Source organism: Charadrius vociferus, unplaced genomic scaffold (assembly GCF_000708025.1).
Source record: "Charadrius vociferus isolate BGI_N301 unplaced genomic scaffold, ASM70802v2 scaffold72, whole genome shotgun sequence".
In the NCBI taxonomy this organism is placed as follows: domain Eukaryota; kingdom Metazoa; phylum Chordata; class Aves; order Charadriiformes; family Charadriidae; genus Charadrius; species Charadrius vociferus.
This window is the reverse complement of record NW_009647830.1, coordinates 525,509-552,045: the sequence shown is the minus strand read 5'-3', so window position 1 is coordinate 552,045 and position 26,537 is coordinate 525,509. Positions and strand designations below refer to the sequence as shown.

General features: G+C 37.0%; 1 protein-coding gene across 1 annotated transcript in view; it reads right to left on the bottom strand.

Annotated features, from left to right (window-relative positions):
* Positions 1–26,537, bottom strand: part of ANKS1B (ankyrin repeat and sterile alpha motif domain containing 1B) — a 456,808-nt gene that overhangs the window by 261,052 nt on the left and 169,219 nt on the right. The window contains exons 12-13 of the mRNA XM_009882636.1: positions 16,551–16,709; positions 7,399–7,421 (exon numbers count right to left, since the gene is read on the bottom strand). Of these exons, the coding sequence (XP_009880938.1) occupies positions 7,399–7,421; positions 16,551–16,709 (182 nt within the window). The remainder of the gene's footprint in view (positions 1–7,398; positions 7,422–16,550; positions 16,710–26,537) is intronic.

Below are 26,537 nucleotides of genomic sequence, written 5' to 3'. Positions count from 1 at the left end.
AATATTTTTCCTGAGCAGAGATTGACTCCACATCTGAGGAAGCCACAGAGAATGAGTTATTTCATCTATGGGCAGAAATAATTTTGCTTCTGGCATATACTTCAAAGCAATTTTTAGAATCTGAAACAGAAATAAGTGATGTACTGTGCTAAAATGCCCCAAATTGATCTCTAGCCTTAGAAAAACAGGAAGCATGCCGATTTAAATGTTTTGTAGAGCACAGAATAATCCTAAGTCTTGTCAGTTGAGTGTGCCGGTCCAATTCAAAACTGTTTTAAATCACTGTTCAGATGCACATGTTCTACTTTAGAATTATAGATTCAGTTCAGAATGATATCCCACTGGTTTTGAACTAATGTATTTGCCTCCAGTGTTTTTAGAAAGAAAAAGCTCTTCCACACTTGCAAATTTTAATGTGTTGGAGTCTGATTCTATCTGAAATCTGCTAAACTCAGTATAAATATTTCCACTAATACCAATAGCTTTGGATCAGGCCTCTACAGAATTTTAACTGGTAATCAGCATTTAAAATGCATTTTCCTACTGAATTGCATGTATTGTCAGTATCAAATATTCTATGACATCTTCCGGAGATAATCATAAACATAGATATCTTGCTAAATATTTTATTTTGCACAGTATATTTGCAGATTTGGGTCTATATGGTGACTTCAAAGAATAATCTAGAATATGTAACTACAACATGTAATTAAAATTCCTTTATAAAAAGGGTAATTTATTTTTCAAATTATGAATGAATGAGTGGTAGCATGTAGAAAAATTTGCTATATCCATCAAAAAACAACAGCAATTTATTTTATCTGTCTTGTAAAATCAAGTAACGGCATTTATTTGATTTTACAGAAAAGGATCATTTAGGACTTTTCCACATAATTTTCTGCCTTTTTTGGTGGAAAATGTTAATTCATATAACAAAAGATTCATGAGATATAGTTGTTGGTTTCCATAATGCTTTCCTGGCAAAAGGTTTATTAGTTTCAGAAAAGAATTTATGGATAAAACTAGAGAATGTATGAACGTACAAGATCAGGAGTTTGAGGTATTCATTGGTGATGTGGAAAATAGAGGTTTAAATCCCTGCTCAGCCCAGGTACTTGAAAGAAGGATTTTATAGCATAGGTAAGTATCCTAACCACCGAGCTGTTGACTATTTGCTTTCTCTTTCGTTTCTCTCTCCTGTTTTTGACCTATCTCATTTTTCTTTTTCTCCTTCTTACACGGGTTTGATATGTGACAGTATTCCTACGTTAAAATACAAAATACTTTTAGATTTCTTATCAGAATTAGTTCAATCATATCATTGACATTTACTTAAGAGAACCACTGGACGTACTACCATATCTTTAGTTCATTTCAATCTTAGCTCTAAAGTTTCTATGGAATAAAGGAGGGGCATAATGAATGCTAGGAAATACATTTCTATTAGATGAAAAATTGTTTGCTCAGAAACATAAAGTGGTTTTTTTTTTTTCTGTGTCATCAGTGTTGTTATCTTTGGGTTATCAGATTTAGGACTAAAATGACTAATAGCTGTGAAATGTAGTTAATGTCCTTTTACTATTTTTTGTATTTTTTTTCTAATGTTATTTTAATGATAGTACTTAGTAATCAATTCTTTAAGCTTAATTTGCTTACAGATAGGATGCTAATCGTACAAGATCTGTTGTCTGTGGTGTTGAAGCAGAACATAATTATACACAGACTGATGGGTGAGTTTTTCTTTGGTTGAAATTATTGTAGCTCAATATCGGTATGGCGCATATCCAATAAGCAAGCTGGGTTTGTAAGTCCTAGGAAGACAGCGTATAGCTCCCATAAAAAGAAATAAAGCTGACGCAAGGAGAACACAATACAGTATCTAATTATAAGGAGAAGTTAAAAAATTATTCACGACACATAATAATCTGCTATTATTTAAATCCCAAAAGGTGAAGAAAGGAAACAACTATATGATACTTTTCAAAGTAATTTTGCTGATTATTTATGTAGCTGCTATAAGTATATACGGCAACCCAATATCATCCATATCAATCATCTATACCATCCAAAATACATGACATCATTAAACTCAAAAAGTATCATTTAAAAATCTAAAAAACTAAAATATGCATTAAGAGATTCCAGGTAAGCACCATCATAAGATATTCTTGCTTTGATATAACTGTATGTACTATACTTTCTGGTAGTGGTTTGCTTTCACTGCTGGAGAAAAAATATTTCGCCATGGCTACTGTTGCTATAGGTGATGTTTCAATTCCTGCTATACTGTGGAAGAATGTTCTTGACAGAAAGAATATATCAGTTCAGAATTTTCTGAAATCCTGAAATTATCCTAATTGACATTCGATTGGAAGTCAAAAAAGGTCTCTTCTAAAATTTTTCTTCAAAATTAAGCAAGACTCATAGTACTTTGGTGCTGCTCACCTTATCTTTAATTGAGATTAGTGATATTTCCATTTCCCCATCCTTTTTCAAAGTATACCTACATGATAAGGGTCAACATGGTACTCGAGCATCAATGCTTTTGTAGTAACTGGCCACGAGTATACTCTTAGCACTCCTACATGGATGGTAAGGAATGGTACTCCAGCTCTATTTCACTGTGAAGTAGATTAATTCAACATTTGCTGTAGAGTAAAAGCATGAAGATACAGCAGATGAGGTGAGGAGCAGCTACTTGTTAAACCACCAAAATATAGCTGCCTGCCTAGATTTTCCGAGTACTTCAGAGTAAGTGATACACTGTCCAAGAAGAACTTTCCCTGACACCATGTAGACAGATGTTAAGAACTTTCCCTGACACCATGTAGACACACCATGTAGGCAGATGTCGGCTGTCAGTTCCACTGACTTGGAGTGACATAGTCAGAGTTTTTTTGCCTATAGGAATTATTAGAGTACAGTAAGCTCTGAAGTGGAGTACATCACTCAGAAAGGGAAAGAAAAGATGGACAGACCAGTTATCATTTTACAACACGAAAAAAAAGTGATGAATATTTATTGTTCTGTGGTCTTGCTATAAAACTACCTCCTAAACTTGAGGTAGTATAGTCCTTGCAGTCCATGTTGCTCCAGAGAAATAACATATGCTTTTACCTTTGTGAAAAATGGTTGGTAATACAGAGAAAAAGAGTCTTCCCTGTTCCCTGAACCTGTATTTTTAGCAGTATTTTTCTTTTTTATTTTGCTATCCAAATTCTTTCTTTTTCAGTGTCACCCTTCTCTTGCCTGTGAAGATGGTGTAGGATACCTTCCACAGGAGAAGGGAAAAGAGGGCAATTATGAGTATCATCTCACCTTTTCAGAGGGATGCGAGTGAGCTAGCAGGCAGGTAGACTTATCCTAACTGCTTGAATAAACAGCAAGCGACTCAAATAATTGAATATTTATGGTTTTAACAATTGGCTTTCTTGGAATTTATCTCAGAAAATAAAAGCAAAGCAATGAGCTTTGTTTTACAAAACCTGTACCTCATAGTCAGGCTTTCTGATATTTTACATGGTAAAAGGGACAATTAGAGTTTTTTCTACACCTGAAATATTCAGAATCTCTCCTTTCTCATTGTTTTCATTCTTCTGGTTCTTTCGTGGTTAATAGGAGCTGATTTATACTGAAGGCTTACAGATGCATCTACATTAGTGTTTTAGTTTGGATGGGAAATCTCCTGACAGTTCTCATTTATTGCGTTTTGGTTCACATCCTGAAACAATCTCAGAGTGCATGAACTGTATTCCTTCTGGCTGAAATTAAAAGGGAAGATGGGCTTCAATGCGAGCTCTATGCCTTTGTTGAATTTTTGTAGAAAATGCACGTGATTTGTTCTTCCACCATTTCTAAGGTGCCACTAAACATTCTAAGACGATATTTTAAGAACCAGCAAGTATAAGCATGTACAGGATTTATTTGAAGGACACCTGGTTTTCACTTTTGCCTTTGTACTAACTATATTAAACTGCCTCTTAGTGGCCCGTTGCATAGGTAAATGTAGATTTCTTGTCATTTATTTATCAGAAACAAAAATCCCCAACAACCACCTCACTGCCCTGGTATGGGAAACACCAAAATTGGCAACAAAAAAGTAAATTTATTTTTAACCATTTGCTATTGAATGATGTTTATTGAAACATTGAATTATTATTGAATTATATTATTGTTTTATACTATTCTATGGAATCAAGTGAACATTAAAACTGAATAAACCTACATCTGCCTTTCTCCTGATTATAGCTCATGTAAGCTAAGCATAACGGTAACAAGACTGCTCTCGAGCATGAATATATATATATATATCTCTGATACCTTGATAGCTTGGTAAATGAAAAGCCGCTAGGGGAGCATTATATTTGAAGAAAAACTTAAATTTAAAAAAGCAAGCATACTGGTCCCCAGAGAATTCAGCTAAGATGAATTTAAACTACACTAGATTTTAATTAAAGTGGTACTAAAAATGCTATGATGAAATTATTTTTTGTATGTGTTTGGGTTTTCACGTTTTTTGCATGGAGATTCTTCTTTATTGACAAGTAAGCATCTTGCAAACAATTGTGCAAGGACCTACTTGTCTACAGCCACTTAACGCCTGAAGCACAGACCTTATTACGAAACCTACAAGCTATCCAATACATTAAAAAAGAGACTGCAGATAGCATTACAAATTATTGTTCATCAGAAGTGTGACACAAACGCTTTGGTAAGACTATATAGAAGTCTATGTTTGATGTTTTTGATGAGATGAGATGTGTTTTGTCCCTACTGTTGCCAATGGATTCTGGGCAGGGAGGATTATAGAGAATCCTGCCATTCCTATGAGATATGTCTGGAGACAGCAATTCTTAAATATTTTCTTTAAAAAAAATATCTTTAGGAGACCAGTAATATTATTCCTTGTGACCTGTACAAGATCAACCCAGAGTTCTCTCTTAACAGGTTACTTCAGCATGACTTAAATATTGACACATAAATAACGCCACTACAGAGTGTCTTCAATACTTTCATTCTTGTAAATATACAAACAGTAAACAGCCACTGAGCTCAACAAAAGTGGGAATGAGAGTTTTCTTTCAAATGATTTAAAAAAGGGCTTCTCTTGATATAATAAAAATATCCATAACTAGGAAAAAAAAAAAGCCACTATCCAAAAGAAAACTGTTCTATGTCTCAGAAATTAACAATCTTAGTTCTATGAACAGTGCTGCTGAAATGCAGAAAATTGGCATCAGCTGGTGTCACAATCTGCTGGGTGCAAGTCACAGAAATGAAAATGCTAGAACATAAATAATGAACCCACTTTTCAGCCTTCTGAATTTTTAAGTGATTGGAAACAAAAGGTGCAACCCCCTCATGGGGATTAGGTATTTAGTTAAGTGTGGAACTCCTTGCAATAATATCTTGTGGGTACAAACATTATACATGGGTTCAATGGAGAACGGATAAATCCATAGGACATAAATCTACTAAGGTCATGTAATACACAGGAAACATCCAGGAGGACATTGGGCTTGGGAGGACCTTGGGCTACAAAGAGTTGAAGGCTGTAATGACATTCTGAAGAAGTGTCAGTATACATTTTTTTTGCAATTATGCATTTCCCAAAGGAATTCATATTTGGTCATTGTCAAATATAATACAGGGTAGATAAAACTTTACTCTTACTTAGGCGAACCTTTCTAATGATTTTTATTTTATGTCCTTCTGTTTTTGTTAAATTTACGAAAATTTATTAATTTGGGTCTCTGATAGCTGTGACATATTTTCAGAGTACAGCTTTGTATCTTCCTCAGACATGACCATCTGCCCCTATCTTCTTCGTCTGAGTAAGTTCAAACTCTCAGTGACCCCTCTGCATAACTCTAAGAAGACAACAAATCTCTTTCTATGTAAAAATTAGAAATGGAAAAAAGTATCCTTTCAATTTATATAGCTTTACAATTAAAGCTACATTACAACTAGAAATACAAAATGAACACTATTCTACAGAACTTGTATGACCAAGTCCAAAATTAGGTATAACATATAGTGTTTCTATAGATTTTCAAAGAAACCTCTTGACAGTTTCAATTTGTATTATTTGTTGTATCCTGAATTGGTGCAATTATCTATTTCTACCAAAGTGTAGAAATGCTCTTGAGAGCAAGGAATATTTTTAAGTTTTTTTCAAACTTGCCAGTATCTTTTTGAATTCTTATCTAATTACAAACTATCAAACTACCTACTATACAGAAGTTATTTAATAACATAAGAAAAAAAAAGATGTAAATATTTCATCTTGGTTTATAAGATCTATTCGGTCATTCTGAAACCATTCATGAAAGTGTCTCAGATTTATTGACTAATTCCTACTGAAAAAAAGGTTTTTGACATTAGAACCAAAATTCTGTAAGTCATGGTATCATCTTCATTTTAGACAAAATGATAGAAGCTATTCCAGAATGACAAAGATCTGGGTTCAATTTTCTCCTTTCACTAAATGGCATCAAACTTTCATTTTCCACAAGAATACTACCACCTGCAATATATTCTGATATGTGTCTCCTCTACATTGTTCAACTAGAGCTGGTTATAAAGTACCTAGTTAATTAGCTAATGAATAAGACTGACATACCCTAGTTGTTGGATAGTCACCAAAGGTATAGAAGGCTTGTTTTCCCACCCATATAGACCATTTTTTTACACAGTGTAGAACAACATAAAAAAAAAAGAATTATTACAGCACATGATAGTAGCACTACAATTGGATAGCAAGGAACCACAAACAGAAAAAGATATAGTTGAGTTAGATGCACAGAGAGTAAGAAAGAGAAATAAAAATTGCCTTTTATTTCAGAATAGTCTTAGGAGAAAAGAAAACATAAAATTCTTTTTTAGGAGGTGGTATGTAATACAGAGAATTGTGTGGGTTTTTTTTAAACAGGAGGTCACTAAGCATGCTTGGAGGACTAAAAGTTCTTTTAAAAAACAGGCACGTTTTTGCCATTTCCTTCAGTTCCAATCATCTCACATAGGACTCAGAAATACAGCTGATGAGCAGAAAGCTTTCCAGAAGATATAAACATTCGGGCAAGGAGAAGAAGCAGAATAGCGATTAAATATGAATACGAGGATGTGATAACAAGAAAAGAAAAATAGATTGAAATGTAAGACAGAATATTCTAAATAATGCTATAATCAGTTTAAATGCATTCACAAAGCGAAAGAAAACTGTATCACAAACAATACTGTGGGGAACTGAAGACTAAAACATCCTAGTGCTCTTTTCTCATAGCCCTCATCTTGCAATGGCAATTCTTCTGACTGATGAAGTTTTCATGAGCATCATCCCTCCAGAGCTTGGTCAATCTTATTTACAAAATGTCCAAATGAAAGATAAGGGAACAATACAAGGCATGCTGACAGCCTAAAGACTAAAACGATCTGTCTCTGCAAATGGTCCCACTACAAGTTAAGGGATTATTTTGCTTCCAGCTTCGTAAAAAAAAAAACAAAAACAAAAAAAACCCCAAAAACAAAACAGCAAAGCAAAGAGTTGACTAAGATGACAATCAGATAAATATGAGTATTGCCTATAGTTGCTGAGCTTCTAGAAATGGCTAAGAATTGTAAATGCAACATTACAGAAAATATTTTTTCCTTCAACCTTATGTGTCAGGATAATTACTATAACTGGAAAAATGAACACCATATACATATAATTAAAAATGTAAAGTATATTTCTTCTAACAATTGCATTCATAACCTGTTTTTCCAAAGCAGCTTTTTAAAAAATATTTATCGGATATTTATACTGTTTTAAAGCTGATGTTGCTTCAGGAAAACATTTTATGATGTGATGAACCACTTTTACATGTCTGTTCTTTCATCTCACAACGAAGAGGATGTGTGCAACTAAATGGAATGTAATAGATTTTAACAGTGCAAATAAATATGTACACAAACATGCACACATTACTTCATGTTTACTTTAGGGGCAAAAATGTCTCGAAGAAATAGCTAATACCTGAAGCTGATTGTAGAGTAACACGCAGTGTTCCTAAGAATCCTGAGGGAAATCTTCCCCAGTTTTAGGACAGTCTGTAAGAAATTCTCGTCTCCATCACAACATTGCTCTATTTCCTACCATCCTGCTTGCCAGATTGAGGCCTTAGAATTTAGGCTCTCAAAATTAGTAAATGTATTTTACATGTTACATGGGATTTTTTTTTCTCCCTGTATTGTCAACAATTGTTAATTGGCTTTATTGATGGTAAGCAAATAAAGCAGAGGGGGGGGAAAGAGCAAATTCTCTGAGGAATAGCCATTTGAATGAGATAGGCACGTGCATTGCTCAACACATGCCTATCCACACGTGGTCAGATGGTTCAGAATTTAATTTGAAAAGAGATTAGCTGTTCATGTAATTTCTTGTTTTATTAACACATCCAATGCTATATCTGACAACAGGGCTTAGAGACCCATCTGCAGTCTTATTCCTTCAATATGCCTGCTTCAAATTGTTTTATTTTCATATTAGTTTACTAGTGACGTAGCAATCAGAATATGGACATAGTTAGTGACATGTGAGACAGTATGTTTGGAGAGCAGGTTCATGCTAAGTGAGTTTAGCCCAGATAATTCATTTAAACCTGAGAAAAGACTGAAAGATAACACTGTATAGGCATTACTGAAGACCTAGATAACACTGTCATGAAGTTTAAGTTGGAAAAATATCACCAACAAGATTATTTTTAAGTTCAGGTGGCATGGGATTTAGGTGCTTATTGTATATAACATTTCATGCAAGCACTAGTAGAAAAGATCAGTTTCATGCACACAAAAAAAAATTGGTTTTGAACGGAACTATAGGAGTCAGTTTCATACACAGCTTGCCAGACATTGCCTCACATGATCTTTCTGCTATCAGATTTTTGGACATTATACAGCGCATGTTGAGATATTGTAAACAGTGAGATATAATTACAGTGAGCTTCCTGAAGTATTTTGTTTTGAAACTGGAAGGTGTAAAGACAATAATAGTTGAGAAATATAAGTTTATAATATTAATTAACCCCACACTACAGTCTCTTCCTGTGCGACAGACTGTATCTTTGCCTTGGATAACTGTGCAAAGGCTGGAATTAGAAGCAGCAAAAAGAAGGGCAACATAAGGAGACCTTAATATGCTACATCTGCTGGACAACTTAATTAGAACAAAAACCAAATTGTTTGAGACAGTACCAAGTATGATCCCCAGAAGCAGTTCCTGGAATAGCTCTACTACATCTTACTAATTGCACTCAGTCGAACTTGGCTAGACAATCTTCATAGATGAAAAGGTTCAAATTAACCTGGTTTGAAGAATACCTTGGCAGGTTTTGTTGTACTGTAATCAAGATGATAATGAAGAAAATTAAAAAACAGAGAAAAGAGGGCTTCAATTTGACCTTCTCAGACATCTCATCTGGAAGAGCATTCTCAATCAATTATAGGTTGGTGCAGCCTCATAATAATACTTTTTTGAGATGTTCCCTCACAGGAAGTGCAGGTGTCCATATACAATAGATGGGAATGCTTTATTTACTAGCATTTGTTGATTATCCTTATTTCACTACATGCCAATATTTCCCCCATCCTCTGTCACTGGAAAACTATGTGTTCTTTTGGTAATTAGTAACGTATTGTTAACAAAGACACTGTGCTCTGAACTTACATATCACACACCTAAAAATACACTCTAGCAATAAAAGGTATTTTCTTTTTTCTTTGCAGTTCTTTCATTTTGCATTTCACTTCTAGTAATTCCAAAACTTTATAATTGAAGAAACAAGGCTTGAAGAGTCTACATAGACATCACAGTTTGATCTTTTCATATTAGATCTTCATAAGTGAGATATTTGAATAATAAAGTAGTGTTGACAAATATGTGACCTACATCAAATAGCAGTTTTTCTATTGTCACATAAGGGAACATTCCTGCAGCAGAATAAGTTTTGACTGTATCCAGGAACGCAACATAGCCCGGAATTATAGACCAGACCTCTGAACCAAGTTTCTAATAATTTCTAACAGCTACAGTAATATGCAGAATATCTTGATTCTCTCAAAAGAGAAAGATAAACCTGCAAGAGTATCTTTAAGCCTAAGGCTGCTTTGGCTTCAGAAAAATCAGGCTTGTGAGACAAAACAACTTTATCAGCCATTTACTTTAAAGAAAGATCTGAAGGCACTTCTAGAAGAAACCTAACGTGTGACTCGAATATTACTTCTTTGTTGTAAAGGAGAAAAAATTACAGTCCACATTCTAAAGACTGAATTCTTGAATTTCATATTCTGGATTGTTCTAAGGAACAATGTAGCCTTCTTAGACGAATGAAATAATGTTACTCAAAGTCAGAAAACAAGACATGTAAAAAGAGTTAGAGTTACGTTAAGGTCCTACAGTAGAGACAGATTTTGTAACTAAGAGATAAACCCAGTGAATATTTTTAGGTACCACAATGAGATGAGAGAAAAACTGTATGCTCCTTTACAATGAATGGTATACAGAATTTATTGCAAATGTAAAGATTTTCATGGACTGAAAATAAAGATTGCAATGAGATTACCTACAGACAACACCTGACATTTTTGCCGCATACATGCATCTGAGTACAGATCTATTTTCTGATCTGAAACAGAACAAGAATATCTGCAGAACTGTCTTTTTAATTTCACAGCCCAATTATACTCAGTACAAGAAGACATAATGAAGTTAATATGGGTTAGAGAAAGATCCATTATTCCGACTGATCAAGCAGAAATGAAAAATAAAATAATCCAGAGTGACAATTTCAGCTGCAAGTGTTGATTGTGCCAAGGTGCTGTTACCAAGATGGCCGCGATTTCGCTGCCTTCTATCTTTAAGATTTACAGTTTCAAAAGAACTTCGGGGATGTACACAACAAGGCATAGAGCTATATTAGAGAGGTGCCTCCCTGAAAGCCCAGGCTGCCCTCTTCTGGAGTGAATGATCTTGCTCATCTGTCTTTGTTCACAGTCAAAGTCATATGAGGAACATCTCACAAACGAAATCCTCGCCTGATTATCGGGTCTTTAATTTTTCATTTGTGTTGTCATATACAAAACACCTACTGAACATGTATTCAGACAATCAAGAAAACAACTAGCATCTTGCCGTGACAGAGTCACAAACAATCACGACTTCCTTGTGCAATGGAGTAGATTTGCTTTTAGTATAGAAACTTTAATGGTACTAGCTGACATTATTTGGATCTACTGACTTCCAACTTGAGGTGGAATGCAACGCTATAAAAGCATGATCATTCATTCTGAATTTGAGAACACTTCTATGAAGTCAATGTTCTTGCTGGAAATAAAGCTGTGAAAATAGGCCACACCAAAGCTGCATTCACAGCCTGCCCTACGTATACGGGAGTGAGAGAAGAGTTTTCATCAACTTGTTGCATGTTCTTCCACCAGTTAAAGTTCAAAACAAATAACAGAATCTTTATCCTGACATTTTAGTTGCAGACAGTCTGATATTAAGGTATCTTCTACCATCCATGCAGGCCACATAGGCAATTTTATTAATATACAAGGCCATCTGATCCAAAGCTAAAGCACATACTTACCATTATATGTGGACTGTTCTCCGGCTAATTCATCAGAAAACGTTGTCACATGCTGTCAGTCAGATAATACAGTGCTGTGGTAGAGTTCAGGGGTTTTCTACTTGATAGAAATACACTTCTTGAAAATCAGGATCCCTGTTTCAAATCAGGGGATGTAGGAAAATAGCCAACACCAACAGTAAAACTGCTATCCCCAAATATAAAAAGGAGTTTTCTCTAATCCACCAAAAGTTACAAGCGATTGATTCTTCTTTGGTAGTAGACTATTAAGGTAGAGGCAAAATGATGAAGATTTTAGAATTAGAATAATTATTTTGTTGTATTCATCTCTTATCTGAATGATAATGAATCATTGCAAGTTTGCTCAAGAAAACATAAAAAGCACTGAAATTGAGTAGGGGAATACTAATGCCTTATTTAGATGGCAGTTCCTAGTTTAGAAATCCTGTAAAAAGCATTTTGATTGTTTCAAAGAAGGCAACAGAAAACTACTAGCTGCAGTTACTATGAAAACGGGTTCCATCTGTATATTGTTTCTTTCTAGTCAGCCAGAAGACCTTTGACCTTGATAAGCCTTAAAAAAAACACGTTGCTTTTTGCTGATGTGATGCTTAAAAACATGAGGCATAAATTCCCAAGAATATAATATAGAAGGAAACACTCAAATGCGCACAAATCCTCAATTATTATTGAGCTAAACATTCTTTTAAGGTGCAGATCTTCCACGAATTTTCAGAACAAGTTGGCAATTCAGAGGATTATAATCGAGACATATGATGAATTGCAATTGTTGTCACTGTAGATCTGGAAGGAACAAGGAACCTTTCAGTGAAATAATATCTACCTAAAGCAGAAAAAAAGCTGTAGCAGAACACTGTTTCTGCTACTCCTTGCTGACAATTATTATTCAAGGTTCAGCTTTTAACAATCTAGGTAAGAGACAAGCCTCAGAGACTTTTTCAAGAGAGACAATTTTGATCTGTTCTTTCTGGATTTTGGTATTCTCTTTACACATTAGTGCTCCTTGTCTCTTGTATAATTACAAGTGCATGCAGCAGAAAGACTAGGAGACTGTGTGTGGAAGAGAACTTCCTGACACAGCCAGTGAGTGAGCCAACTAGGGAAGGTGCCCCATTGAACCTGTTTTTTGTGAACAGAGAAGGACTTGTAGGTGATGTGACAGGAGGCCATCTTGGGCATAGCAATCACAAAATGATTTTTTGATTCTTGGAGAAGTCAGGAGAGGGGTCAGCAGAACTGCTACCTTGGTCTTCTGGAGGGCAGATTTTGGCCTGTTTAGGAGCATGATTGAGAGTCCCTTGGGAGGCAGTCCTGAAGGACAAAGCAGTCCAGCAAGGCTAGACATTCTTCAAGACAGAGATCTTTCAGGCATGGGAGCAGGCCGTCCCCATGTGCCAAAAAATAAGCTGGTGAGGAAGAAGACCAGCCTGGCTGAACAGAGAGATTTGGCTGGAACTCGGGAAAAAAAAGAGTTTATGACCTTTGGAAGAAGCGGCAGGCAACTAGGGAGGATTACAAAGATGTCATGAGGTTATGGAGGGAGAAAATTAGAAGGGCCAAAGCCCAACTAGAACTTGATCTGGCTACTGCCAGAGAAGACAATAAAAAAATAGTTCTATGAATACATTAGCAACAAAAGGAGGGCTAAGGATAATCTCCATCCTTTATTGGATGCAGGGGGAAACATAGTGACCAAGGATGAGGAAAAGGCTGAGGTATTTAACTTGCCTCCCTCTTTAATAGTAAGACTGGTTGTTCTCAGGGTTCCCAGCCCCCTGAGCTGTAAGGCAGGGAGCAGAATGAAGCCCCCATAATCCAAGAGGAAATTGTTAGCGAGGTACCACACCACTTCGATGCACACAAGTCTATGGGACCAGATCGGACCCACCCAAGGGTACCGAGGGAGCTGGCAGAAGTGCTCACCAAGCCACTTTCCAACATTTATCAGCAGTCCAGGGAGGTTCCAGTTGACTGGAGGTTACCAAATGTGATGCCCATCCACAAGAAGGGCTGGAAGGAGGATCCAGGAAACTACAGACCTGTCAGTGTGACCTTGGTGCCAGGGAAGGTTATGGAGCAGATCATCTTGAGTGCCTTCACATGGCACATACAGGACAACCAGGTGATTAAGCCCAGTCAACACAGGTTCATGAAAAGCAGGTCCTGCTTGACTGAGCTGATGTCCTTCGATGACAAGGTGACCCACTTAGTGGACGAGGGAAAGGATGTGGATATTGTCTACCTAGACTTTAGTAAAGCCTCTGACACCATTTCCCACAGCATACTCCTGGAGAAACTGGCTGCTCATGGCTTGGATGGGTGTACAGTTCGCTGGGTAAAAAACTGTGTGGCTGGGACCAAAGAGTTGTGGTGAAGGAAGTTGAATCTAGTTGGCGGCTGGTCAAGAGTGGTGTTCTCCAGGGCTGGGTATTGGAGCCAGTTCTCTTGAATATCCTTATCAATGATCTGGACAAGTAGATCGAGTGCACCACCAGTAAGTTTGCAAACATCACCAAGTTGGGTGGGAGTGTTGACTTGCTTGAGGGTAGGAAGGCTCTACAGAGGGATCTGGACAGGCTGGATTGATGGGCTGAGGCCAATGGTATGAGGTTCAACAAGACCAAGTGTCAGGTCCTGCACGTGGGTCACAACAACCCCATGCAGCACTACAGGCTTGGAGAAGAGTGGCTGGAAAGCTGCCCGGCGGAAAAGGACCTGGGGGTGTTGGTTGACATGTGGCTGAATATGAGCCAGCAGTGTGCCCAGGTGGCCAAGAAGGCCGATAGCATCCTGGCTTGTATCAGAAATAGTGTGGCCAACAGAACTAGGGAAGTGATTGTCCCCCTGCATTTGGCACTGGTGAGGCCCCACCTTGAATACTGTGTTCGGTTTTGGGCTTCTCACTACAAGAAAGACATTGAGATTCTGGAGCACGTCCAAAGAAGAGCAACAAAGCTGGTGAAGGGTCTAGAGAACAAGTCTTAGGAGGAACAGCTGAGGGAACTGGAGTTGTTTAGTCTGGAGAAAAGGAGGCTGAGGGGAGACCTTATCGCTCTCTACAACCTCCTTTCAGGTAGTTGTAGCGAGGTGAGTGTCAGTCTCTTCTCCCAAGTAACAATAGGACAAGAGGAAATGGCGTCAAGTTGCGCCAGGGGAGGTTTAGATTGGACATTAGCAAAAATTTCATCACCAAGTGGGTTGTCAAGCACTGGAACAGGCTGCCCAGGGAAGTGATTGAGTCACCATCCCTGAAGGGATTTAAGAGACACGTAGATGTGGTGCTGAGGGACATGGTTTAGTGGTAATTTGGCAGTGCTAGGCTAACAGTTGGACTTGATGAGCCTAAAGGTCTTTTCCAACCTAAACGATTCCATCTGAGAAGGGGTGAGGGAATTGCACTTTACTATAACTATTTCATTTCTTGATGGTAAATTAAGGATTTACTTACGGTAAACTACTCTTGAAAACCTGGTTTTCTTATTTTTGATTTTAAACATCAAGACATATTCAGTATCATTCAATTACCCAAATTAAAATTGTGAAATTACAGTAGAAAAAGCAATAACAACAAAAAATCACCCTAAAACCTAAAGAATCAAAGCAATAACAACAAAAAATCACCCTAAAACCTAATCAAACGACCCCAGACCTAGGAATCAAAGATACCATTCAGACTCATTATGTCCAGTTAGGCTTGAAAAGATTTGCTATGTCCACGAATATAAGCACATTCTGTTAGTTTCAAAGATAATGACACAGTCAATCCAAGAAAAGCAATATGAGTAATTTCTGATCATTTTAACTCTTTCTTCATCATAACAGATAGAATTTCTCACTCTACTTATTTCACAACAGGTCTTTAACAATATAGTTTTTCTTTGATCTAACTATGAAATCAATTAATTTTTTTATCATTTAAAAGCAACAGTTTTCAGCACTTTCAAACCCTATGAACCAGAAAAGTACAGGTTTCATCTCATCTGAAAACCAATGCTACAGAAGCCTATTGATAAGTTTGTACTGAATTTCAACATTTGCATTATTTTTTATTTTATAGTAATCTACTTCTATTTAGATCTTAAATACAGTATCCCTTTAAAAGAAATAACTCCATCTGCAGATAACAGACTAGCTATCACAATTTGTTTCAATACGTCAGCTTTCCCAAATGCTATATTCCTCCGCTACAAGTTTAGCTTAAATAAAGGAACTCGCATATGAAATTTGAAGGGACAGAAGTAGCTAAATCCATGGTTTACTGACACTTTCTTACTCCTGAAGTTTTGATCCATGAAGAAGAAAATATTTTAATCCTTTTTAAAGCATTTTCATTATGTAAACCTCTATACACGGATAAAACCTTCACAGTTACAATCACACTATCACTCTATTCAATTCTTATCATCAGAGCAAATATATTGAAGTTTTGCTTTAATGAATCCCATTACTACTGCAGAAACAATGTCAGGTTTCTTAGAAATTTTCCATTTCTCACCATTTCTGATAGTTACATATGATTTCTAATTAGATTTTTCCGACTTAAAATTCATATTAGAGTATGCTGACCACCCAATGATGAAAGTAGATGTGTACTTGAATCACCTTAATTTCAAAAACTACAATATCTAAATTCTAGGTATTTCTGTAAAACAAAGTTTGCTTTATTCAAAGTATAGCATTCAGGAAAAAGTATATTTTAATAACATTGGTCATGATATATGAGAACCCTTTGTTGAGCAGCAGAAAAAGAAAATCAGGTATAATATTTTGTATTTATGATAAACATATTTCACAACCAAAGACAACAGCAATTCCAGCTTAAACCCACAGACCTATAGTTTTATAAAGCTTTGTTGATAGGCAAAGTAAGCTTTTTTCTATACCTGGAAGATCTCTCTCTTCGACACTGTATTCCAGAGATCCAAAGGAATAATTAGCTGGACTGATTGCAGGAGTAGAAATAAAACTTGTACAGCCAATGGATGAGTTGATTTCAAAATAATTGTGACTGTGATTCATTCGGTGAAATTCCAGAGAAGATACTATTGATGTGCGCTGCTTGGGCTACAAGAAAAATAGAAGTTTGGAGTGAAAAATACAGACCTACTGTATGGTTTTCATTACTTGACATTTAACAAATTTACCTAGGGTTTCTCTCTTTCTACTGTTTTCATTTGGCTCAAAAGTTATACTAGTAAAATCATTTCATGTGACAAGCTGTGGTAATGTAGAGATAATTTCCTTCCAAAATTTGGATTAATCTTTATTAGAAAAAATGCATGTCTTCATTCTAATCAATTTAATTCAAAATAAAATAGGGTTTTACAGCCTTGCATATAATAATTGCAATCATCTTTTGATAAGAAAGGGAGCTCTTCACCAGCTGCATTGCTGGGTGCATCTTGCAAAACAATTAGACTGCTGATGCCTATATAATTAAATTTACAAAATAATAGCAAGCACTCATAACTCAAAAGCAACCCTCTGCTGTTTATTCAATTTATGAAGGGCTGCCTTAAATATTCAAAGACTGGAATGTCTGAAAGCTGAGGGGAAAAGTGTCAGCTTAAAAAGCCTACATGAAAATCAAACTTTCTTCATGAGTTTTCACGGAATAGTGAAAAACTTGATACTAGCTTGTATCAAACATTTTCTTTTGAAGTGAAACTCTGCACTGACCCCACGTAATGGCTGCGCTTTGGATTGCGGAGCAGCTTCAGAGCACAAGAAACTCATTCCTTTTGGGTGGATGTACACCACTAGGTACCTTACAGGACTGTACAAAATGTGCTCCAATTCCTTATGGCCTTTTGACCACAGGACCACACTAAAGCTAGCCCAAATTAAAACCAGTGAAACCTATAAAATGTGATCATCAGGTCAGCAACAACTTTTTCACTACACGGATCTGTTCCCATTACACTGCACTACTTATTAATACCGACATAAACTTAGTGCTTGATGTCATGGACTATAAGCCACAGACCACTGATGATTTGCAATGTCATGCTAAATAGTCTGTTGCAGCACTCATCTGGCTCCATACTCAAAATAACCTAACACCATGATTCTCCTTGCTGCTTCAAGAACAACGACCTGGAACATTAAATGCCTTCTCCAAAATAGAGGAGGCCCTGCACCCAGGTGTATAGCTGTCTGTATATTTATTTTACAACAGTGAAAAACATCTCAGGAACTGCTGCCTTAGATAACCAGGGCTGGAAAAAGTAAATAGAAAAATAGAATAAAAGGTGCTTTAATTCTTCTTGTTTTAGCATGTCAGGCTTAAGAGGTCAGAATATTTGTAAAGGTCAAGAATTTGCTACTTATTAGTGTCAAGACCAAATTATTGCCCTGGGAGCAGTAAGATCTTCCTCAGACCATGAAGCTATTCACCATCCCTCACTTAGAACTACCTGTTAAAATGCAATCTGTCCCAGTGGAGTAATTTTCAATTTTGTTTGCGGTCTGTTTCATGTTTAGGTTATGAGCCCTGCAATATTCGTGTTAGAAATACAGAACTAGACTGTTTTCACTAAAAATTCACTCTTTCTATCAACATTTTAGACAAAAACTTAAACAGACTTAGGTTTGCATAATGTTGATTGATTGTTAAAGTTGTGTTGGGCACCATGTGAATTAACTGTGTCCTGTTAAAACTGAGAAAAATAGCAAAGGGTAAATTTGGGCATTCATCTGGAACTCACGTACAGTCTATTGAGGGGATTTACTTTCTTTAATAATTAAAAACAGCTTCTGCTTTGAAAGGCTGACTCCTAGGGCTAGTAATTTCATGGGAGAGTTCAATGAACAGGGACAGACTCCAACATCAAACAGTCTGGTTAAAAGTCATTGTTTGGGACCTGAGCCAAAATAATTCTCTGATCAGACCAAAAATATTCATGTGTACTAATTAAGCCTAAAACACACACTTTTGCTAGACAACAAATTCATCAATGACCTAACTATTTCTAAAACTGAAAAAGATCTCCGGTCATTTAGGAACATGTTCCTGGCCCTTTCCCAAGCAATGGTGTCTTTGTGGTTTTGCAGGAATTCAGCTTCTGAGTTGAAAAGATGACACTTCAAGTAACATGGTGTGCAGGAACTCTGATTATTCAAAAAATGAGACAGTTCCTACCTAAAAAGGCAGCTGGGATGATCTGGCTCAGTCTTTCTAAGCAGCTTCAAAAACTCCTCTGGCTATGTCCAGTCAGGTCTCCAGCCACTGCTTCAACTCTGTGCCCCTTTCTTGGAGTCAGAATAGCAGCATCCGATTCATCATACGGCCTTTTACTAACTTATGGATGATCAGCTGTTTCACTACACCTTAGTGTAGTATTACAACCTACTGTAACATCTTTTAAAAGTTTCACAAAAACACCTGCAAGGTCTTGGGGAAACAGAGGGGGGAAAGAAACCAAAAAAAACCAACCCCAAACCCAAAACTGTTCTGAAGCATTTTTAAAGACCGGTTTAGTTTGCAAATGCTTTGAAAATGTGTCCATCAATAAATAGCTTTGATTTTCTCTGGAGACATGAGTTAATGATATAAAATAGTCTAGAATGAATTTCAAAGATGATTATGGAAGCTAGAAACATGTTTTCTGTTTGTTCATGCTAACATGCAACCATCTGGTGACCTGGGTGATACAAAATACCTCCTATATTATTTTGGGCTTTGACATTATTATTATTAATTCAAACAAACATATCGCAGTTTAATGTGTCTTTCTAATCTAAGGATTCTGTTCAGAACCTCATGCAGCCTCTAGTGCTCTACAGCATAACACTTCTGCTATATCGTTTGGAGTTAACAAGGTCCATCTGTCAAGATGTGCCAATAATTTTTCTACATAATTACACAGGAATCTAGCATCTGAGCTTTTGTAGCTAACTAGAGGAGCCTTTTGCATCTTTTCTGGGTCCTTTAAAATGTTATGTTGTTAAAGTATGCTAATTGTTCATTAATATATGCTGAGACATGCAGTAAACCAGTTTGTGTTTATTGCATCCCTCTGTCTGAGCTTTTGTAGCTAACTAGAGGAGCCTCTAGGCTGAGGTGTCTCTCTAAAGTGCAGTTAACACAAAAACTGTAGAAAAAAATGGGATTTTTTTCTACAGTTAGCATTAAATTCAGTTCCAGATTTAGGTAACTAAATTTATAGCATAGCTATTTACATCTACACTGGGTATCTAAGCTCCTATTACAGTCAATTGAGACCTAGTCAATACAACCAATAGAGTCCAGAGAACTTAACACAGGTATCCACTGGCACTGAAGATTCCCTGGGGCATCCCACCTGGCCTCCAGCTGCCATCCAGAAGAGTGCAGGTCTCCCCTGTGTATGCCCTATATCATACCTGAAAGCCGCCATGTCCATGTCAAAGATACCTTTAAGGGACCTCAAATGACATTGGCTATTTTTAGGCAACTGAATTGAATCCTACATCTCTACTGGTCATGATGGGAGATTAGATATCCAAATCAGGCAGAGATTCTTACATACAGAGATGAGAGTATAGGTGTTTTAGTCCCAGATGGAATCCCACCTCTAGCTCACGTGTAGACACTCTGCGTACTTTACTTCTGGAGCCAAATTCCAGCCTTACTGGCGGAATGTGTAGCCAGCAATTAATGAGTGACTTACTGGTGTCTTGTACCTTGCTTTCCTGGATTAGATCTTTCAGAGCTACTCCTTGAGATCTCTCAAGATAGATCCGGAATAATTCTAAGATGACTATTTGCTATATGCAATACCATAATATCCAGGAAATGTAGTCAGGGTTCAAGGTTCTATAGCTGTGGAGACTGTACAAATACAAAACTCTGTCCCAAAGAGATGACGCTTCCTTGATTCTTTGTACCAAAGCCAGCTTTGCCAGTCATTAAATGACGTCTACCTCATACTACTCAGAAGGTCTGATCACACTTAGATAACCCTTGTGAAATTGTAGCCTACTTATGGCTTAACTTCAGCCCCGTATGCGTACTACATAACCACATGCAGATCAGTCCTTAAGTATATTTTCTTCATCCATTGCATTCATGTGTTTAATTTACTTGTTATGTGTATGTAATCTCTTTAATGACTGATTTTGTTTACTTTAAAATGTTTCTTCATGACTATGATTTCAGTTGTCATAATATCGACCTAGAAAACCTTAGACTATCCTAAAACAGCATACCAAATCAGGCTAATGAAGAAACCTTATCATCAACACAAAACTAAAAATATAGCAATGAAAATCTTTAAAGATATTGCAATAAAAATATTTAGATAACTTTCAAATCAGGTCTAATAAGAAGACTACTTTCATGTTATGTCAGTAGTGAACATACAAACATCAATGAAAGATATCTCTTTGAACACTGCAAAACAGGAAAGGCATCAAAATACACATACTGAATTACCTTTCTATTAAGAGTAAGGACTTACTTAATGCTCCCATGAATGGAAGTTGTATGCAAATTCTGTAATGCTACTATGACTTGCATGTAACACTATGAGTATGCAAGGGATCATTCAAATATTTTTCACATTTAGCTGAGGGAGTAGGGCAAAATTCCTTTCCCAATTTAACATCAAAATATTTCTCCAGCATTGAAGTACTCCACAATATAAGCTTGTGACTCCACCTTCTTTTATCTTTGGGATTTGTGTACACAGCACCACCACAGTCTGTAAAGAATTAATTCTCATAACAGTACCGTGCACTATGGCAGAACTATTAGCCCCATTTTACAGATGCTGAACTAGGGTATAGAGCTCTCCCAAGAGAGAGATGTGTGGTTCATTAAATCACTGAGAACCAATGAGCCTGAGGAAATTCTGTGTTTGTCAAATCCTGCCAAATTCCAGCTGCCTTGCATAATGTAAAAACTGGTCTCCGTTGCATTATACCATGCAGAAAATGTATGTTGGAATAGAGAAGTGAACACACATGCTCAAATTCTAGCTAGCAAACAAAATACAGACCTATCAAAGAAAGTAAGAGGCTATAGCCCCTTCCCCCAGGCTCATCTCGTATACATAACACAGTACGAGTGTAGCCACGTGGCTGCATAAATCCCTCATTTTGGTACCTGCCCAGACGATTCCATTCTTCTCATTCTCTGATCAACTCACTCCCACTTCAGAAATTTTCCTTTCTCCAGCTTCCTTCTTTCTTAAGATTCCATTCTCTTTCTAGTCACTCATTTTCCCTTTCACCCCTTTCCTTGTCTCAGTTTTCTCCCATCAATTGCTATGTTCCCTCCAAAACAACTTATTTTACTCTAAAACACCCTTCACAGTATCCTAGCTGATTCCAGTTCTACTTGGTCTTCCAAAACTTGCTTCTGTGCTTTCTCTGTGATTTTGTCATCAAGGTCTCTCAAACTCCCTAACAGTCCTATCTCACACTGACTTTATCAGTCACTACATCCCTCTCATTGTCCTTCAATGCATCCAATTTTAACATCTGTCCTCCCTTTCAACTATAACTTTCACATCACTTTTATGGTTCCTTATTCTCTGTCCTCTGCCTCAACATCCCAACATACCATCTCTGTTTCTATCTTTGTCTCTTTTGATAACGTACACTTACATAAAATCCCATAACATTCATAATTTTCTTGGTAACATACAGCCTGTGAGAGGACAGGCTTCTTCACTTACTCCTGTCCCCAGCACCTCAGTTTTGATTTGCAGAAATCAACAGGCCTGACACGTTCTCATCAGTCAATGCTGCTGCCAAGAGTTATTTGATTTATAGGATCTGAACTAAGATGATCAAGTAGCCTTGAAGTTGCAAAAACTGGAGATTACAAATGTCCTGGTTTGAGGTAGAACAGAACCGATTTTCTTTTCAGTTTTTTTACTTCCTTCCTTTCTGGGAAGGGAGAGAAAGATTAAAAGAAAGCATCTGTCGTTCGTTTAGTGGCCAGCCCAGCCTACACCACGGCAACAATGGATCTCGATTTGATTCATCCGTGTCACCTACAAGTGAAAGACTGCACTGAACTATTACTAGACTCCTGAATCAATTATCCTGTCAAGCCTCAAAATACCATGTTAAACAGCTGAAGATGCATTGTCTTTTTAATAAGGTAATATAAGTTCCTCTTTTTTTCATTTCGTAGAACCTTATCTTAAATTATGACTGCAATTAAAAATAAAATCTAGGCAGCTTCAGCACCCATCTTGACATTCTTGTTTTTACTTCTCAACATCTTAATTTATTTTAAGAGCAGAAGGCAGAAATTACACGGTGGCTGGCAACAAATATATCCCAAGCAGCCACAACGAGGAGCTTAGAAGATCATGGGAATTTGAAAAAGAAAAAAGGGAAAAAAAAGAAAAAAAAGAAAAAAAGAGATAAATGGCTTCACTTTTTTAAACTGCAGATTCTTTTCATTACTAAAAGTATAACGCATTTTAAAACTGAATTCATTTTTAATAGCATTATAGCATCAAAGTCCTAGAAATTTCTGTTTGACTGATTTTTAATTTAGAGAAAGACACCTCTTGCTTCCTGCATGAGCAGCAAGTGCATACTTCTTTATAGTAATCTCATGGCCCATCAACACACTTCGATCATTTCATCGTTAGTGAAACACTTAGGGATAGCACAGACACATAGCTCTTTTCTATAGCCTGTGGTTACGAAGTCATGCGATGTGACTCTAGGCGCCAAATATCCATCGTGCTTTCTGTTCTTGTGGTTCTGTTCTCCTCTGTGCATGTTATACCAGCTTCTCCTTTAGGAGGATGTAACCAAAGGTCAGGGGGTTGCTGCCCCCTTCCACCTTCCACTTCTGGTCTTAACTCAGATGACACATGAGACTAAGAATAATTAAGGGAAAGAATGGATCTTCTCCCAGTTTCCATTTTCCTTCGCTTCTACTTTCATTTTAATTGCAACCATACCGCAGCTGTGGGTTGTGAGGTATAGCAGTCCTGAATGCTAAAAACTGTAACACCTTTGTAGTGGTTTCCCTCTTTGACTGACGTGGCCAGATTTTGAAGACACACCATTAGTCCTACCCTGGGAAAACATTGCTTGAAATGAGATCCCAACTGCGAGAGATAAATTTGATAAATAAGAGGAATGTCTTATTCCTCAGCTATAAAAAGTTTGCAACTTTCAAAGATTAAAGAAAAGTGTTATTTTCACTGAAACAGTTGGAAAATGGATGTAAGGCCATTTTCTTCAAAAAAAGTGCAGCTTCCAGCTGTTAGCAACTTCCCATTTTGACCTACAGATTATGAAAATTGCTTATATCATTACATTTGTGTATCAAAAATTTTGAAGGGTCAAGGTGATGGCTGTTTTTAAGTTGCATGCTATGGACAGCATGCATGTGTAAAAATGTGGTGCATTTTCGGATGATGATAATGGATTACTCAATAACTAAGGTGCTCAAAACTGCCCAGTACTACACAGAAACAAAGGAAAATGCTATGAATCTGGTGAGATACCCACCAGAGCACAGTAGGTATGGCTTTAATCTTCCAGATTCTGGGTATATTAGTGTTCCCAAGCATTATACGTACTAGGGCAGGGCAATTGGCATGGATTGGTTCACACCCCTACTATTAAACTCCATTAGCCTTCAGAGCAGGGTCTTCAAAGCCCAATTACCTACCAGGAATGGTCCTTGGCCCATTCAAATTCCCAATCAGGCCTGACAGTGGATACTTTTGGAGACAGAGAATGGTACAGGACCAAAACTACACACAGGACTGTGTTAACAATTCAATAGTATGGACGACAACCTTCCAGAGCTCAGAAGCTTATTTTACTAGTGTATATGTACATATCTACCTTTCAGCGTCTGAACTGTCTTTATGCTCAGTATTTCACCAATTTGGTCTGTTACAAGTTCAGATACGAAAAATGTTCAATTCTTCTGTATGACACGTTTGTATTGAATCAGGAAACACAACCTGGAGAATCTGTCCAGGTAAGCAACCAACTACAACCAAGAAAGCATATGCATGTAGAAGTGATATTCTAAAAACATAAAAACTCCTGACAATAAAGTGTTTTGCTGCTTTAATTTATACTTGTGCTTTAGTATCCTGTTGAACTGCAATTAAATGCACTCACACATACTGTTTGCTATTTTGATTAGTATTGTGTATTGGGTAGATGTGTTTATGTTTTCATATTATCTCAGCTCTAATTAAAATAATCTAAATAGAATTATGTTTTATAGTTACTTGTCAAAGGAGATCTTTTACAATACATCTCTAATAATATTTTGGTTAATGTTGTTATTAAATAGTCGCAGAGTATCTATTATGCTCTAAGGAATTATTTTTTTAAAAAAATCCTCCTCTGGAGCTGTTACATGTCTTCTACCCATTAATTCTACAGTAATACAGGGGGGCTGGGGGAAAGCAGTCCTGTGAGAAAATTCCAACCATAAACTTTTTCTGTAATTGGTACTCAGTATTTCAGAATAACAGAATTTCATAATCTCTGTCCTACTTTCAGTAATGCATAGATGAATTGCTAACCACATCTTACTGGCATCGACAGTATGTCTTTTAGTTTTTTGTTTTCTTTTTTTTAAGGGCTACTTAGGAGCCTTATTTATCTGTTTATTTCTTTGTTTATTCATTTCAGCATCACTAGAATGAGAAGGTATCAAACTGTGTGCAGTAGATTTGCATAGACGCTTTAAAGGTTTAGAAACACACATCGATATAGAAAGACTTTTCTGCAATATCTCTCCATACCTCGAATCAAGGTCACTGACTGCTGTCAACTGCCTTAAAGTGCTTGCAGCCTTAATGGATATATGCGACCTTGGAAAGACTACATAATATAGGAGAAATCTCCAGACCAGACACATCAATGACAAGAGCCCATCTGTTGGCGACAGAATGCATCTTGATTTTAGTGGGTTTTGGGAATGCTCAGCACCTTTCAGAACTTCATAAAATCATGTACACAGGGATGGCTTTTACCTTGGAGATGACGGGTTTGATCCCCCACAAAATCATAACTCTCGGTAAAGTCTTTTTAAGTCTTATTTGCGTCTTGTGCTAAGCATAGATGGTGCACGTGGTTGCACAAAAGTCCAGCACCAAAACATACCAGAAAGAGAAGTGTGCACCCAAATGGGAAGCAGAGTGTGCCTGCACAGTATTTCTCCATAGTGATTTTTATTCCCTGCCCGGCTGAGCATGCCGTAACTTGGGCTGAGAACAGAAAGCAGTTCATAGGAGAAAGAAGGTCCTTACACCCCAGCTGTCCTGTGATCTCATTATGAAAGTGAGTGGTGAGAACTTATTACATAACTGTGTTCTCCAGCCCTCCTTTTTATGACAAAATGTAACAAAGCAGATTTTTTTGTGCGTGTGCTTTGGAAAACAAGGGCAATAGATGCATCACAGAGTTCTCACGCATTTGTGCGCTGGTGCGACAGCCTGCAGCAGGGATTTCACTGGTGTTCCCTAAGCTTGCAAAGACAGTCATGTGCCAATTCAAGCTAAGTGTGACAAAGGATGCATTTAATTTGGGAAGAACTAAGGGTACCACAGTAGGGTGTTGGCACAGGGGAGGAACAAGGGTTATTTCACCATGGGTAAATAGTGCTACTAATCCACTTGAAAATCCCATTTATTGAACTATTAGTTATGAAAATGTATTTTCTGGAACTGTGATTTTCCAGAGCTGCCTCGAAGATTTTTTTTCTTTGTCTTTGTTTTTGTTCAAAGTAAATCCTGCACCTAACTGCAAAAAGGATGAGATAGCAGTTTATATTCAAGGAAATTATATCACTTTTTAGATCAACTAGAGAGGTTCTGGAGCACTTATCTCACACGGCTGGTTTGTCCATTAATGTCCAGGCCGCTATAGTGGGTGAAACATCATGGTCCCTGTCTTTCCCTCAGC